We start from the raw sequence: 18,046 nt of genomic DNA on the forward strand, positions 1-18,046 counted from the left end.
TCAGCAGTGTAGCCATCACATGCTGCACACGCACTCCTCCTGGCTTTAATGTAATGATCGCGTCTCGTACTCTCGTTCCTCATTTCAAGCAAATGAGAACTTGTCCTCGGGCTTTTGGAGCTCACTTTATTACCTCCTCCACCAGTGAGGTGAGCATAGCTCAAAAATAGTTATAGATGGATTCTGATTAAATAGTCTGGCGATGTAGGTCATGGCCCAGGGAAGGGAAGTTTAGATACTGTATTCTGGATTAAGTTGTTTTGTTTTGTTTTTAAATCAATTTCTAACTGTGAGATAGAGAAGTGTAAAAACAAGTCTGAATGGCCTTGGCATAGGTTTTTTTTTTCGCTCCGAGTGTTTCCTGTAGTTTAAAGTTGGAATTGCATTCCAGGACCAAACTTTTTTGTTTGAGACCAGGGTTTATATTTCAGATGCTGGGGTGGACAGTTCAAAGACAAACAGACAAAGACGGACAAAGAAAGCATTTCCTCTTTGTCTTGTGAATGTGTAAAAGCCTCTGCAGACACATACAGATTGGAAGCAAGATCTCAGGAGCCACAACAAGTCCCTGTTGCGTTATCTCCGACGCTAGTGACAAACGGACTGAAATGGCAAATGGCACCGTTGATCACTGTGGTGATCACACACAGTGACACTGGCAGCTCTCGCTGAGATATATGGCGCACTGATCCCCCTGTTATGGATTTATTTATGTTGGGGAGGAAGAATTTCTCAAGATTTTTGGCATTTAAGTGGCTTTATAGCCTTCCACCACATTTATATAATGCATATACATTCTGGGTTAAGAACTCAACAACACACTGACTAAAGGAGCCAACGATGCCGACCTTCTGGGTACACTCTTAGAAATAAAAGTGCTAAGTAGAACCATATAAGGTTCTTTGGCTTGTCCTCATAGGAGAACCCTTTTTCCACCAAGAACCCTTTTAAAACCCTTTATTCAGGAAAGGGGTTTTAAAGGGTTCTCTGGATCAAAATGGTTCTTACTGGAACCATTCGTGTTACCAAGAACCCTTGGAAAAACCCTTTCTTCGGGAAAGGGTTTTTCAGAAGCAAATGGTTGCAGGTAGAACCTCAGCCCTTGTAGAAGGACACTTTTGGAACCCTTATTTCTAAGAGTGTAGAAAATGACCCACTCAGTAAGCCGTACAGCCAACCCATAAATTCATAGATGCAGTGTAAAAAAGGAAAAAAGAATGGACTAGCCTGGATAATGTTCTCATTGCAAATCCACTTAAAGGGATTGTACATCTGCTAAGAGATCAACATTACAGAACAATTTGGGAAATACGCAGAGAGGCACTTTGCAAAAGTGGCCGTCTTCCAGCAGAGTATATGCTTCATAAGCAGCGTTGAGTGCACAAAATGAAAAATTAATGTACAAATGTGACGGGGACCTGCAGTGTGTAATGCATGAGCTGCAGAGATTTTATTTGATTTATTTTTTAAATAAAAGATACATTCAAGTATTATAGCAGCAACAAATGCATTAGCTATTAAGCATCATGTTTGCGCCATGTGTTTGCTCTGCTGCTTTTTTACGGTTTTCCATTTACTGCTCGGTACATAAACGAGTAAAACAAGCAACTGGTTCTGTTTCTTCAGCAGATCATGTAAAAAAAAAAAAAAACTTTTTTCGACACTTACAGTACAGATATGTACTTAAAATACTGTTTGTACCAAGTGCCATTTACTCTAATGCCATAACTGTTCTGCAGTGAGAGACTTGAGAGTCTCAAATGAAATGGACTCGGCTCATGAATGTTAAATGAACATTTCAGTGCTCAATTGAATAGTCTGTTAAAATGCTGGACAAGAAAGTTGTCAAAGTGGCACAGTGCGTTGTATCCACTCGGCTCTGCTAAATCCACAGTAATCATCCCCCAGTGTGTTAACAGGGCCTCATTTTTGAGAGACGAAAAATTTGACTCGTTGTAAAATGTGCTGCGTTTTCCTGCATCACTGCCTGCGACGACTGCGGATAAAGGTTAGCCCACATGGGTAATATATCGCCTTATCCAAATGATCCTAATTTATAAAGGTTAATGGCTTAGTTTCTGGTAATTACTGTGTGATTAAAAAGATCAGTGTGCTGCCATCGGTGCAAACACTTGGCTTGTGTTTAGGAATGACAAACCTAAACAAAGAAATTAGTGCCGTCTTAAAAATTCCACATAATTATGTTGGTATACAGTATTTATCACCAAGTATTTTAGTTTTATAAAAATTGCTCTTAAAGTGAGTCACAACTTGTGTTGACAAAATGAATATACATTTGAAAAAATGTTTGAGAACAAGACCATAAGCTCACCGTCTGCTATTGTTTTATTATCGAGTGAAAAATAGTCCCGCACTTTAATCGTGTGTGTGTGGGGAAATAATCCAACATGGCAGAAGCCAACAAACGAAGAAAATGATTATCTTTACAGATGTTCCATTTAACCTATACTGCAACTTGTAGCTCCTTTGCTGTGTAATACACACTCAAGAGTGCAGTTTTTATACTCTCCATTAAACCCTGATATTGTTCATACTATGACTAATATAATATTACTACAGAGAGCCTGAAGCAATGAACCACAATAATAGGAGTGTAATGATGAATGAAAAGCTTTCGTAGCTTTGATGACGACTTGCACTAATTTTTTTTCTTTTAATTTCATATACATTGCAGTTGTGAAAATCAGGAAGCAGTTTTTCATTAATGATAGAAAGTGAAAAATATTAACCCTTACTGCTCACGCGAGTGGAGAGAATACACAACTCCTTATATGGACATCCTGTGTGTTTATAGGTCACATATGCAGGCTTTTAAAAACAGGTGGTTTTCTTATGTTGTTGAGTCGAAGTTATGATTAATTTTATCATACATTTTTAGAAGTGATATAAATAAATACCAATTGTGCAGGAGTCACAAAATAGACAATTTTTTATTTCTTCTTTTGTTCATAAAAACAAGCCCAGTGAACTTTAAACTGTGTCAAATTTCACAAATTCAATCCGATTTTAAATTTTTTTAGTACTTTTTGCTCAGGTGTGTTTATATAGTTGGTGAAAATTAAAGATCAGATTGCCTAGGTTGTGCTGAAAAAAAAACGATATAAGACAATCTTATAGCTTCTGTATATACTGCACGTTTAAATGCTTTGTATTCTAAGGGTTAATGGTGTTGATTCAATGCCATAATTCCCAGATGAATGAATGTGTGAATATTGCTTTAGAATGGCTTTCAAAATGTATTTCAGTTGAGTACAATGTTCTGTTTCCAGGCTCAACTGTTTACATTTACTGATGAGGTCAAGCACGATGGAAAGATAGCGAACGAGAACGGAGCTTACATAAAGGACTGATACCGATTTGTTTTATTGCTACTTCAAGCTACACAAGAGGAGTAAATCACAGATCATGATTGTGACAATGATTTTCCTCTCAGGACTGAACTGTCTCATGAGTGAAACATAATGATGTTCTGTGATGGCGCTCTATGGTTTCAAATTGTATTTGCCCTTCGAAAAATACGAGTGAAAGCAGCCTAATCAACTAAAACCATGAGCCATGTTTTGAAGAATGATGTATAAGACTTTATTGTCTGCCTGGCCTGCATTCATATTCACATACACAGTAGGATCATTTAGTTTCATCTCTGTAGCCAGTGCTGCATCTAGGCAGTGCTGAGAAAAATGATATTTGCAAAAGAGCATTATTACGTGTCTTGACTGAAAAAAAACTGAGCTCTTGAGAACAGAGATCTCATAAAAACTCAGTCACCGCCACCGTCTTTGAAACCACATTTATTGGCAGGATCAACATTCGGCCACAGAGAAATTGAAATGTTGTTGTTTTTTTCCATATACAATGTTATGGGACACAGTGCAGGGCTATTCAACTAAAATTTCTGGAGGGCCAGCTTTTCAGAAGGCTGTCCAGCCAGTGGGCCGATCAACCCCTGTACTACTATTTTGTGTTGCATGTACAATAAACGGATACAAAAAGATACAAAATTTTATAAATTATTTTAACACTTATTTATTGTAATGGCTGCTAGTTTTGTGCAGGCACAATTCAATTTGCGTATAGAGCAAAAAGGTTACAGTTACAGTACCGCCAAAATGTGGATATAACGGTCACAATTGGCTCTTACAAAATTAGAAGTAACAATATAAACAACATTAACATGCAATGGCCACAATAGGCTATTTTTGCAGAAATATAAGTAACAGTACCAATAATATTCAGGTACAATTTCTACAGTTGGCTCATAGTGCAAAATATTCTGGTACATACATAGGCTGCCTACAATTACAGATGTACTAGTATTTGCCAAAAAGGGACACAAAGTGTCGCAAAGTGGCAGAAATAGGCAAAGCTACATTCATTATTTATGGGTAAATGTGCCACGGGCCGGAATAGCCTTGGTGTAGTGGTTAGCATGGAGTTGGCATGCTCTCTCCGTGTATGCATGGGTTTTCTCCGGATTCTTTGGCTTCCTCTCACAGTCCAAAAACATGCAAATTTGGGGATTAGGTCACTCTAAATTGACTGTAGGTGTGAGAGTGAGAGTGAATGGTTGTTTGTCTCTATATGTGGCCTTGCTATGGACTGGCAAACTGTCCAGGGTGCACCTATCGCCCTAAAGCAGTAGAAAATGGATGGATGAATGGATAAACTGTTTTTGCAGCTGGCTTTCAGGTTGAATATTTTTTTTTTTTTTGGTTCTTTACAGGATCCCAGGACAAAACATAAGTTTAAGATCCACACCTATGGAAGCCCCACCTTCTGTGACCACTGTGGCTCTCTGCTCTACGGACTCATCCACCAGGGCATGAAATGCGACAGTGAGTCATCCACTTTATCATCTTTATCAGTAGTCAAAATGGCTGTGAAGTGTAAGGTAAAGTCATCGAGGATTGATGCTAAATAAACCCTGCATGTACCAGGACAGCGAGGCACAAGTTTGCATGTTAATAATAACAGTTTGCGGCTCGGCACGCGTCACGTTCTGTTCTACAGAATAATCATCATCATCATACACTACAAAAAAAAGCCTATTGTTCTACAAGACATTTCCTTCTCTTCTCCATTCACCTTCACTCGTTAAATTCACACATTGCCTATTTTCAGTCCGCTATGTTCACTGCACCTCAATTAAACCTCCTATCGAAGTCGTGCGCTGACTTTATTAATATCCCTCCGTCACTCTTCTTCTTCACTTTAATCTTGCATGAGTGGATTATGGTCTGAAAGCCTTAGAAAGTACCTAAATGCATTATCTGCCACCTTGTACAGGCCACCAGTAATGTCTATGATTGCCTTCAAGGTGTACATCAATAGAAATGTGGAATGGCAAATTATTTTGGCAGACCAGTCGCATGTCTAATCACAGTAATGGAAGTGTGTACTGAAATATTTTGAGCCGTGTTGTGCCAGAGGACTCGTGGCACAAAAAAGTAACTTGTAATATGGAGATTAAGGGAAGAGCCGAGCTACTTTTGATTTCATTTCACCTTCTCGCCTTACTATCTCCCCTCTCATCCAGTTTTCATTAACAACCCTTAAACATTTTCTGTGTCAGCATGAATAATACATGACATTTAATTGAAATAATGCGTTATATGGAGGTGCAGTAAATGGAGAGGACATTTTAAACAGCATATTGCATTCGAACATTTGGCTTTATGACGCTGCATACAAGCACCTAAAGGAAATCTCCTTTACATGCTGGTGTTTCAGTAAATATAATTTTTTTTAAAAATACAAAAATAATTCATATATAACCAATCAATAAAGCTGTAGAATGTTTTTTTTAATTTTTTTAATAACATTTTTGCATTAATATGTCACAGAGTACAAAGAAAATCCAGTCTGTTTGTTTTGCCTGTCCTCCTGATCTATTTTATCCTCCTCTCTGTGCTCCTCCAGCCTGCGATATGAATGTCCACAAGCAGTGTGTCATGAATGTGCCCAGCCTGTGCGGGACCGATTACACCGAAAGGAGGGGACGTCTTTTCCTCAAGTGTGAGGTCGGCGCGGACATGATGCAGGTCACAGGTATGGCTCCTATCCACCTTTCTGTGTCAGCACACACTGAATCAAATGGGTTTAAAAAACGTGGGATTCATCTGAGGTGCTGATTAAGGTGTGTGAAATTATTCAGTTTGTCAACCGTTCAGGTGAGCTGAGATGAATGTGTCGCTGGTTGCAGTTAGATCAAGGGGCAATAGACAAAGGAAACCAAGGTCCACACATCATATTTCTTCGATTCTAACATAACCCGCCCTTATGTGGGTCATGCGTGTAACTCACTATTTAACTTGTGCAGTGCCCGTAGGAAGTATGTATCACTATAGTGGGAGCTGAACAAGATTTTTCAGTTATGGTAATGCATGATAAGGAACGTAAAAGCTAACACAGTACAAACACCGTGCAACCTCATTAGGCACTTAACGGAACAGTTAGCAACGTTAATGCTAATCGAAAATGAAAACATTTGCGTTTTGCCTAACGAGATTGCACAGTGTTTGTATTATGTTAGCCTTATGCTAATGCTTATCGTAGCCTCACTAGTTTACCTTTGGAAACAGGTTCGCCAAGTTAGCCGTAAACATGTTCCGCGGTGAACCGTGTGAAAATGTCTCACCCACCGTGAGGACAGCCTCTTCACTCCCACCTCCCTGCTCCAGACAGCGCAGCTGCTGCTGATGAGCCACTGTCTGCCTGGTGTAGCGTGATAAATCAGCGAAAATTAAAATTCCTCCAAAGAGAAAAATTTAAAATCAAGGATGCACACCATCGGGCCATGCTCAACCCATATCCAAAGACTTAGGGCGATCTGACTAACGGTCAGCGAGATTAGCCCGTCACAGACAGACAGACGCAACTTGCTTTATAGATAGATGTGGCCCTCTATTCATCTTATGTCCAATCTGAATGAGTGAATGAATGACAGTGGGAGCAATCATAATCATAATCAGTGATGGGAATAACGGTGTTACTAACACCATTACTTTTTTCAGTCAAAAAATGTGTCTCGTTACTCTATTGAAGGCAGTTGTTTTACATCAGACCTCTGAGCCGAGCGAGGGTCGGGGCACGAGACATTCGCAAAAGTGATGACGATTGGCTGAGGTTGAGTTAAACGTCTATGGTAAGCCAATCAGAGGTGAAGTTGGGCGGGTGCTTAGTCTGCTGACTTACGCTGCGCGCAGAAAAGGTGTCGACTGTTTCTTTTCTTTCTAATTTACACTAAAGAGTAAATCTATTTATTAGTTATTTTTGGTACATTGCTTAACAAGCATAATTTATTTGTGGCCTGTTGAGGTGCAATAAATAAGTTCAAAAGGTCCAAAACATATATTGTGTTTTATCAATCCACTCTATAAGCATAGTAATTATAATATCTCCAATAATCCATCACATTTTATTTGATGCTAGTCTAACTTTCCCCACAGCAATGTTAAACTAGTTTAGATTTGTGCACTGTGGATTTCTGCTTGTATTGTATTGAGTGTCCATTTCATTATAGTATTCAGATTTATCATAAATATTTGAACACGCACACGAGTTCCTTCAAAGAGATAGGTTCAAAATTATTTGATACACATGTGAGTATCCTGTGAGTATTTAAAAATAACTTGAAAGTAACGCAATAGTTACTTTCCAAAGAATTTGTAACTCAGTAACTACTTTAGTTACTTTCTGGGAAAAGTCACTTGTACTGTAACGAGTAAATTTTTTAGAGTAACTTTCCCAACACTGTTCATAATACCCTTTTAATAATTATTGAGTTTGTTTGGTTTTTCTCTCTGAGCGAAATTTAGTCCACGGGCTGGATCCGGCCTGTGGGGCTGTATGCTGTCCATGTGTGAGTTGGATGCTATTGTTGTGTTTTGATTGAGAGTGTGGTTGAGGTTGGACTCTTTGTCCTTTGTGTCCCTAAGGCCCCCACTGTCTAATTTCACACGACAATCGCCTTTTCTATGCATGAACAAAGAACCCTGGTGCTATCTGCACAACTCTCCCTGTGACTAGTTATCAGTATGTAGCAATGCCTCACTCCTTGATGTGCACCGATCGATAGAGCCTCTCCTGCTAAACACTCTCTTCTGAGAAACAATTCACAGTTACAACACACTTGGACGACATTCCCCACTCCAAATATGTATCCCTGCAGTGGTGTGTGTGGTCTGCTGCGTGGGCCTTGTGTTGTTACTCTTTTTAAACAGTCACGACTCGCTCTGTGTTTGCTGAAATAACTGCGTTGTCTCCGCAGAGCAAATTGAAATCCTTGCATATTAATTTGGTTCTCATCGGAATTATATTAAGACAGGATCTGTGGGATCGGGGTCGTGGCTTTACAATCAACTAGTAGACGACTGATCATATCACTGGCTTTTCTGGCCGTTTTAATCACTGAGAAACACCTGCCTACCAAGCTGAGGACAAGATGAAATGAGATGCTATTAATAGCATTTACCTCATGTAGTGTAATGAACAGTGATTTAATCTTTCCTCGGCTATTCACATCAATTTGAAATCCTTCAGTGATTTGTTGATATGAATTAACAAAAAAAAAAAAGGCCGTCCATGATGTCATTAATCACATTTTTATTAATAAATGACTGTCAGCTACTGCTACTTGCTTTTTATGTTTATTCATCATTTGCATGCATCTGCAATACATACACTTTGATATAGACAAAAGTACTTAAATGTATAAGTCGCAAATGGTTTGATGATTAATTATTGTTGACTTTGCAGACGGTGTGGAATTATCCTCTCAGAGCAAATGTCGGCTGAGCTGCTGCTGTAGTTTAGCTGAGATAATTTTTACTGTCAACCTTGTAACCGTATCAGTTGTGGTGTCCTGGTGTCCTAAGGGTAAAAGGTCCTTACAGTAACATGGCTGCCACAGAATGCTGCACCATTATACTCTTTAAACCATAGTCATTTTTGCAGTTATGACACATTTAATTCAGTTTTTATAGACCGTAGTGAGCAATTTTACAGCTTCCTGCACAGAAACATATTAGGACGATAATGATATGTGGCCTGTGCAATTAAAAGAATAGTCGGCACGACATTATCAGTGATTATAACGTCACGTCATGAGAGAGAGCCCGTTCTGCCTCGTATTATCAAGGCATGCTGTAAATCCTCTGGCTGTAATGATGATCTGCAAGAACAATAGTGACGGCAGGGAGCCAGCAGCAGGCGCACATAATCATTCAATTACATGGGTAACAGGGGGTCAGTGCATGTCAACAACTGGGCATTGAACTTCAATGACTTACTCACTTATCACATCACTGGGTGAATGTGGGCAGGAAAGGTTGTTTAGCATCTGGTTGTAAACTGAACACAATGAATACTACTGTTAGGGGTGGGTCGAAATATTGATTTGGTGATATCGTCGTCCTTCCTCGTGCAATGCGATAATTAAAAAACAGGGAGGGGATCTGTTGCTACTGGGCCGTGTCTGGGTCTACTAATTGAGAGGGCCACTGTTAAGCTAATGCTCTCTGTCAAAACTTACTAACTGAGAAGCTTGTGGAAGAAAAATGCCATTTACATTATTTTTTGGATTTAGGCTGCACGTGCTGTGTGTGGAGAGAAGGGGCAAACAAGTCAGCGCTTCCCGGGGCGATGATTGAACAGAATGTTTTAAAATCTCGTTGGGGAAAAAAAAAAAATCAATTACTGACTGTCACTGTTTATTCTGTCGCCACTCATTGATCAATGTATGGGAAACTCTGGAAAGGTTAAGTGCACCAGTGCGACCAAAGAAAAGAATGGTTACCTGTGCCATCTGTGTTATCATTTTATTAAATGTGACCTTCACCTTACCCAGAAAGGGGTCATACCTATGTTCCCCGGGTCCTATGTTCCCCCTTTTTTTCCCCAAAAAAGGTCCTATGAAAGAGGGTCCTGTGTTCCCCACTGTTACCTGTTGTGGATCAAACCGGGGAACGTAGGATCCCTTTTTAAAAAAAAAAGGTCCTACGTTCCCTGGGGAAAGCAACGAACATAGGACCCTTTGGGTGAACAGTCCCACAAGAAAGATAATGCTCCAGAGTTCACTTGCAAGGAGTCCAAGGGTGCTTTCAGTTCGATTGTTTTGGTCTGCTCCAGTCAGAAAAATGTTACAATGTAGCAAAAAGACGTGATTACGGTTTGCTTTACCCCGGCTTTACCCGGCGTGTCACCGCTTACTGAACGTAAGCGCCGCGGTGGAAATTCGGGGTAATCCCGTATCTCATCTCATTCCCATAATACATTAAACTATACCGTTTCATCCCATTTGGTTTGGTTGCTTTCACACCAGAGGAACCGTACCAAAGTAGGGCAGATAAAGCGGTCCGAGACCACCCCCTTCAGGCAGGTCTCGGACCGGTTGATTTGGTGCGCACCAAAGTACAGAGATTACATTCACACCTACGCAAACAAACCGAACCAACGCATTTGGTGCGCACCAAGACCACCTCTTTCAAATTAGGCTGATGTGAACGCACACTTAGACAGCAGGAAACCCTTAATCAATCAGTACAGCCATACTACTGAGGAGTGATTGTGATTCCCATTTTTTTTCTCCGTCTCATCACTTGGTCAGGAAAAGAAAATGGCTACTTAGAACCCACATACAAACCCCAACCAAATCATTAGAGACACAGAAAAAAGGTTTTCTGGCAACAGATGCTGCCGTGGGGTAAATTAAATGAGTTACTCGGAATCCCAGCGAGGGAGATTTGTGCAGTTTCCGGAAACATGAGTTTGGAGAATGTGTGCTTTTGTCAGCTGAGGTGAAAGTAGGATGGGGAGGTGCTGAAGGAGACAAAACAACTTCTGTTTCTCTGGAGAGGGACGGACATAACCCGCTAACCACTGCCTCTTCCTCCCACTTACACACAACTCTGCTCTGTCTGTCTGGTGGGAGAGATGCCACCCTGTTTGTTTCAGCAAGCATTGGTCATTGAGTCTGTGTGTGCAAATACACAAAGTGCATGTACAAGTCTACCGTTTGTGACATCCATCACTGTTACATCATCCACCCTCACACTACAGGATAATTTGGCCATATAATCTGTTCAAATCAGCCTAAATTGGGAGGCACCCGTGATTGTCAGAAGGGCCAGATCGGAACGGAAATCTGGCCAATCATCCTCTATGTGTGGGGCATTTGTAAATTCTGAACTCAAAGAGGGTTTTTAAGGTTTAAATTCAAACCTTTCTCCAAATAAAACATGATAGAGAGAACAAACAAAAAAAAGTGTTACCTTTCTTCATTACTGTGTGTGAATAAGAGTGTGTGCATATGCAGGTCCTTAGGGAGTGTGTGTGAGACAGTCGTAATAATTACTTTTCTGTTTTGTTCCCCTGTCGACTCACCCAATTCTGCAGCGCAGCCTCATTTAACTAGCCCTCCCCACCACGTCCCTCTACTCCCATTATTTCTGCTTTAACCTTTTCAGCTGATTTTTTCATCTTGCCTCGATACCCAAGCGTGTCTCTGCTACGTGTTACATTAATGCCGCTGTAGCACTCACTGATTTTGTATATGTAGGTGTGTGTAGGTCAGATTGCTGTGGGTGGATCAGTGAAAACCAGTTTTTACTGTTGAACGTTTTGGAGGTGGAGTGACACTTTACAGAAAAACGAATACAAAAAGAGAATACAGTATAATACTATGGTTTGGATAGTGGATGTAGTCTTATATAAATGTGCAAATGGCATACATGTAACTTTAGAAGGAAGAGGTATAGTGCTATTACAGAGAGAATAACATTAAATATTAAAGGTCCAATATTAAATCAACGTTTTAATCCTTTAAATGCTTATATTTGGCACTCTGGAGGTCCTATCAGTCTGCAAAGTGTGAAAAAAGATGACTCCTCAGTCTAAGTACAGGAGATAAAACATGCAATGTTGACTCATTGGGATGTCAAAATGCCCAAAATTCCTGGAATCGTCGTCTCGTGGAGCTCCGCTTTGTCCGTAAAACATGCGAGAGTGCCGGCGAGGGCAACGAAAAAGTCCACAAAAAGTTCTCTTCTTGGCTCCACAGTGCAGCACAGAGTCCTACGCAAACTTCCAGCCTCAGAGGATTTATCTGTCCAGTGGATACATGCTAAATGCTAACTGCTGTTTGCTCCCAGTAGCGTCTGTGGCTAACATCATTGTGATGACACAGTTTTACTTTTTTTTTTTTTTTTTTTTAAAGAGATACTACTAAACCGAGCGTGCTTCATTCTTATGGTATTTTGACCAAAGCATTTCACAGACATGTTCATTAGGACACCAGGGAACTAGGTTAACTTGGAGAAATAGGGTATAATATCCTTTAATAGTTTGGTGTCTAGAGAGGCGGTAGATAAGCTGATTTATATCACAACATAATTTCAATAACTGTGAAGATTTGCACCTACTTACCCATATACACTGGTTTTCTCCTGGAAAAAAAGTGGTTTAGGTTCTGCCTCTTTTGGACCAGGATTTGGTGTCCATAAGGACTACTGGGCCTGATAATGTCAGTGTTTATCCCAGAAAGTTCAGTAAGGTCATACATTGTGTGTGTACATAAATGCCCAGTATTTTCTTTTTTGTCACTCTTCTGCCTCCACACATTCTTGCTCAATAGTATTGATATATTTATTGTTTCATTTTGTTTTCATATTATTGAAATATCAGAGTACCCCTCCTCCTTTGGTTAGGTATTGATGTATATAATTTAATATCCTCGCATTCCTTATCAGGGCTATGTTTTCTTTGCTGATGCAGATTTCCAAAAGCCTACTTGCTCATTCATGTCACCGATAAGTCATCGTCGTTAATACAAAAAAGATGACGTCTTGTCATTTACTGGTGGTGATCAAAATCTAAAGAGGACTTGCTGGAAGTCAGAATTGCTGTTGGATCCAGGCCCAGTCTGGGGTTTTGGATGCAGCCTGCGGATTGCCAATAGTTGATCCCTGCCCAGTGATCTGAATACCACAGACTCACAGCCATCGCTTCCACTCTGCATCTTATCCTCTCTAGCAATTTGCATTTCTATGTAGTGTCTGAGTCATCGTGCAGAGAAAAGCCAACAAGTCCCTGCCAAGAGACAATTTACTTAAAAAATACTGCCGTTCAATTTCCCTGTTAAATCAGAGTTAAGACAAAGCAGCTGACAGAACTTGCGGTGGCACCAGTACCAGAACTTTTTTCACACTAACGAGTTGGCCGCTGCCAAAGCAGTCTGCACTTATGTTCTGATAAACTGGAACAGGACTGGAATAATTGTCAATACTACAATTAATTCGAGTAAAGGAGTAGAGGAACATGTTGTGCATTTCTGTAATTATTATTAAAGGTACCGTGGTCTCGCCGATGTATTACAGTATTACATTTGTACATTTAAGCAGTAGACTGGACACAGATACACTGATAATCTGTGGGGGTTTAGAGACTGTGTTTGCACAGGGAGGTGAAGAACAAACACGACTGACCTCATTTTTGAGGGTAGGGTCACCTGGTGTCAACTAGAAGACGAGGCTTTGTGTGTCTGTGCGGCAGGTTTTTCACAGATGATGTCGACTCAGCGAGTGAAATTCAGCAGCTTTCATAAAGCCACACACTGCGCATCATAACGCATCATAACGCATCATACTCCTGAAGAAGATGGTAAACAATTGGTGTTTTAGTGGTATTTTAGACTAAAGTGTTTGCTTTCTAGATCATATTTAGTACATTTTTTGGGCTAACACATAACTTACCAAGACTAATACGCACTTTTTTTTCCAGAGTGTCAGAATACATATTGAAACAGAAAATTCTGGGGTCATGACATAATCGAATAGCAGAAAGAAAAGCCGTGGGTTTATCGACATCCTCTACATCTTGATATGAACGATCTTTTGCAGTAAGGGTGAATTCCATGAATTCCTTGCTTAACCCTCAATCTCAAAAATGTGCGCTCTTGCAAGTGCTGTCCCGATTCTCAGAAAAATTAAGTTGAGGGGCAAGTTTAAGGGCTGTATCGCCCTCAATATTTGGGAGCAAGGGCTACCCAGAATGCATTGCGTGTTTTCACAAAAGAAAGATGGCGTCAAAAGCAGCGAAGCGAGTGCGATACATATTCAGTATTTTCTTTGTTAATAGAGATATAAAAATGATGAAAACCATTGTATTATCTTAGTTTAGGCCCATATTATGGATTACTGACGTCATTGTTGCGTAACATTTATTTTTATTTTACGATCTTTTGTCAATAGCCGGCCGGTGCGGACACGCGATCGTTTGCTATGGTTTACTTTTCAATAAGTCGTGGTGTGTGGTAACTGTCAGCTGAATATGTCCGTGGTTGTGGTATTTGTATGAGTATCATCTTATAACTAACTGACAACCTAATAACTTGACTGACAAACAGATCGTAATAAATAATCCTGACGTAAATGTGTTCTTTTTCTTCTTTTTTGGAGTTGACCGACTGGACGCAGCTTTCGCGTTATTCTGCCCCCTGCAGTCTGAAGACGTATCTGCATTTAAGGGGTGTCCCATTCCTAAGTGACAAAATAACCCTCAACACTTGGTTTTGAGGGCCAGTTAAGATTAAGGGTTGAGCTTGAGGGTTAAGATAGGAATTGGAATTGGCCCTTAATCTCGATTATATTATCCGTCATATCGCACATGACGCCCACACAGACTTTGCCCTTCCTTCTGTGTCTCTGTGGAACTCATAAAATAGCTGAACTTTGTTGTAGTGTAAATTCTGCCGAACATACTCCCAGAAGTCAAATCATTGGTATTCCCAGGCCGTTGTCGCTGCCCAGCTCGGCTCCCTCCTCTCAGCATGTCCCACATTGCCATTCATGACATTTTAGCATAAGCCTCTGTCTTCAGTCACCTCAGATTATTTTTCTTTTTCTCTTTTTTTTTTCTGCGCGTGCAAAACAGAAATTGACAGATTTATATCCTTATGACCGGGTGACTTTTGTTAAAAAAGAAACCAATGTATCTTTGCAACAAGTCAGTTAAAGAAAGAGAGTAAAATTAAAGCTCGGGATTATGAGTCCATTTGTGCAACACTTGACTGATTTGAGTAGAGTCAGTACAACCTTTGCAGAGCCACCAAAGTAGTTTAGTGTATTATGTTGGTTTGATTGCACAGTTTTACTTGGTGTGCGCTTGTTTTTTTTGGGAGAAGCTCCCATGTTTGCCTTGTTGCACACCAACATAGTTGTGAAGACCTGTATCCAAGCAACTATTTGAAGCACCCCCCCCCCCCCTCACTCAAACACATCCTTGTTCCTTGGAGTGTATATAGCATAAGCATGCGTGTGTGTGTGTTTTTTTTTTTTAAACTCTCATGAACAAACACTGAAAGTTATCTCACCTTTAGAAATTTAAATACCTGTAGCTTCAGCTGAAGTCTTTGCAGTGCAACTGGAGAAATGTGAATTACGCTCTAAAAGTGTTTGGTTTCATGACTTTAAAGTTATTTGCCAGGAAAAAGCTTTGTATGAGCCGCCTGTTTACTTTGACAGTCTAGCATACCCCCTACTGGTTATTATGAGAAGTGCAGGTACGGATTTCAATTTAATGTTATTGACAGAGGTTCAGTAAATGTGTTAATGGGAACATAATAATTGTGTTCACAACAAGCAAAAGCAATTATTACCAAAAAAAGACTGATTATTCAAGACTCAGATATTATTTTAAAAATAATAATAAGACAATTGATTTAATTCCACATTCATGCACACAGACAGAAGGTAGTGAGTTATATCTCTATGTTGTTATGGGTTGGGCTACTTTTTTTTTTGTTGCCATTTGAGTTCTGAAGCTTTATGTATATATGTATATGACCAATATATGAACTATTCAAAATGTGACCTTTACAAAGCTGGGGTTAAACGCTGAAGAGATAGCAGACGTTCAATGTTGTTGACTTCACACGCTCACAGTATGTAACATGCATCACCCCCCCCCCCTCAAATATAACAGAATATCTCACACCTCCACATTTTTCACCTTTTTCCCATTTGCACATTCTCAGTCCACTGAAGACAATTCTGCTGATAAAGTTGTGAAATTAAGCTCACAGATGAAACTATTTTTCTATTTTAACTGACATTTTTAAGTGCATATAAAGGTGTATGAATGAAGAGGTGGAGGAGTAAATCTATTCTATTCTATTTTTCCAGCGCCTATAGAGTGAATTTCTGTTGGATGTCTGAGAAAGCAGAGAGCCCTCAATGCCTCCCCACTTCAAGCTGATGTTGTAAATGTCTGCCTGTCTCTCTCTTTCTTTTCTTACTGTATGCTCTGTCTTTCTTTTCCTCTCTCTTCATGTCTTTCTTTCTCTGTTTGTGTGCTTGTGTTGTGCTCACCAGCTCACTCCGTCGCTGATCTTCACACCTTGTTAACATCGTTCTGCACACAACTTCTCCCGCTACAAGAGCTGGAAATAAAAGCACATAATAGAGGACACTGTTTGCTCGTGGTCTATTAAATAGTCAGATCTTATTCGTGTGTGTGTATTTTATGCATTTGATAAACATAGCAGGGAGCTTTAAAAGTGCATTTTGTAATAGATCTAAAGCAAGTGGCCATAAAATCCTCCTAATATGTCACAGAGACTCAGGAATAATGTTCATATAACAAACTGAACTCACCAACAACAACAGTACAGCCAAAATATTTGCATTAAAAAAAATAATTTGCAGACTGCAAATCATGTATATGTTTTGAAATCATGTTTTTAGCATGTGGCGCCACCTACCGCCGTCTACCAATCATTGCAGTCAGTAGAGTCTCAGCTGCCGAGCAACCACGGGTTGCCAGTTACGTCAGAAAACAAAACCTTAAAAGACCTCGGTGTTTTGAATTTGAATGTAGTAACCGTTTTGGGCCACATTCTTACATATGGCACCTTTAAATTTGTTTTATAATTAAATAAAATGGGGGGTGGGGCTCTGTAAGTTGGAGTTCTGAAATATTTTTTTTCTGTTTCCTTATAGTTTGGATTTTGATGCATACATTTTTTCCAAAGCTTTTCTTTGAATTAATCATTTCATTCCTACAAGTAAATTCCAGCCTTTCATTTTGTTATTGAGAATTTTTTTTCTCTTCCTATTTTGTTTTGTCTATTGAAAGTGAACTCAAAAAAAAAAAGACTATCAATCAAGGGTCATTTAGCATCTTCACTATTCAGGCTGCCACTGTACTGTGACTGACACAGTGCCACGTGGAGCGATTCCTGCGGCCCCCACGGGGCTAAGGTGTAGCCCTGCGAGGCAGACATTCACCCGGTCTCTGGGGTGATGTGCTGATAAACACATCATACATGTGCATCACGTGGCCAGGGTTGCTGTGTGTTTGTGTGTGTGTGTGTGTGTGTGTTGCACTGTAGCTACAATCTGCCAGTGTTCCAGACTAATGGAGTGCTAATGTCTCTGGCGTGTCCTTGTTTACCGAGCAGCTAAATACGGGAGAGGAAAAGAGTCTTTGCCTACTTAACGAAGACACACCCTGCAATTTTGAATTACTGTTGTCATAAGGCTGCCTGCATTTCGCTCCGTACAAAGCGCCGTCTATAAACAGTCCTCATAGGCTGCGGTTTGCTGTTTGATCTTGGAACACCTGCAGTTCATTCTATTGATGTCGCTTCATGGAAAGCATCTGTTGTTTCCGGATTTTTTTTGGAATATGAATGAAGTTCATTTAGCCGTTGAAGCTATGCTGATTTAATGACCTCATCAGTTACTGATATTCTTGTACGGTGAACATTGGATAATCTAAGACCAATTTGTTCAAGTAAATCAGACAGTTGTGCAAATTTAAAGGTCCAGTGTGTAAAATGTAGGCTATATTGAGTGTGTTTGTACCAGTGTAGTGCAGTGCCCATACGAAGTATGTATTCCTATAGTGGGAGCTGAATAAGAATTTTCAGTTATGGTAATGCATAAGGAACGTATTACAAACATTGTGCCGACAGTCACAACATCTATCTACGTTAATGCTAATTGAAAATGAAAACATTTGCGTTGTG

The 18,046-nt window shown here is 39.9% G+C and overlaps 1 protein-coding gene across 2 annotated transcripts in view; it reads left to right on the forward strand.

Annotated features, from left to right (window-relative positions):
• The window catches only part of prkcaa (protein kinase C, alpha, a), a 129,391-nt gene that overhangs the window by 72,801 nt on the left and 38,544 nt on the right, over nt 1-18,046 (forward strand). For both annotated transcript variants that reach the window (XM_083906522.1, XM_083906523.1), the window contains exons 4-5: nt 4,745-4,856; nt 5,941-6,069. In XM_083906522.1, the coding sequence (XP_083762648.1) occupies nt 4,745-4,856; nt 5,941-6,069 (241 nt within the window). The remainder of the gene's footprint in view (nt 1-4,744; nt 4,857-5,940; nt 6,070-18,046) is intronic.

Source organism: Microchirus variegatus (assembly GCF_963457635.1).
Source record: "Microchirus variegatus genome assembly, chromosome: 19".
Classification (NCBI taxonomy): domain Eukaryota; kingdom Metazoa; phylum Chordata; class Actinopteri; order Pleuronectiformes; family Soleidae; genus Microchirus; species Microchirus variegatus.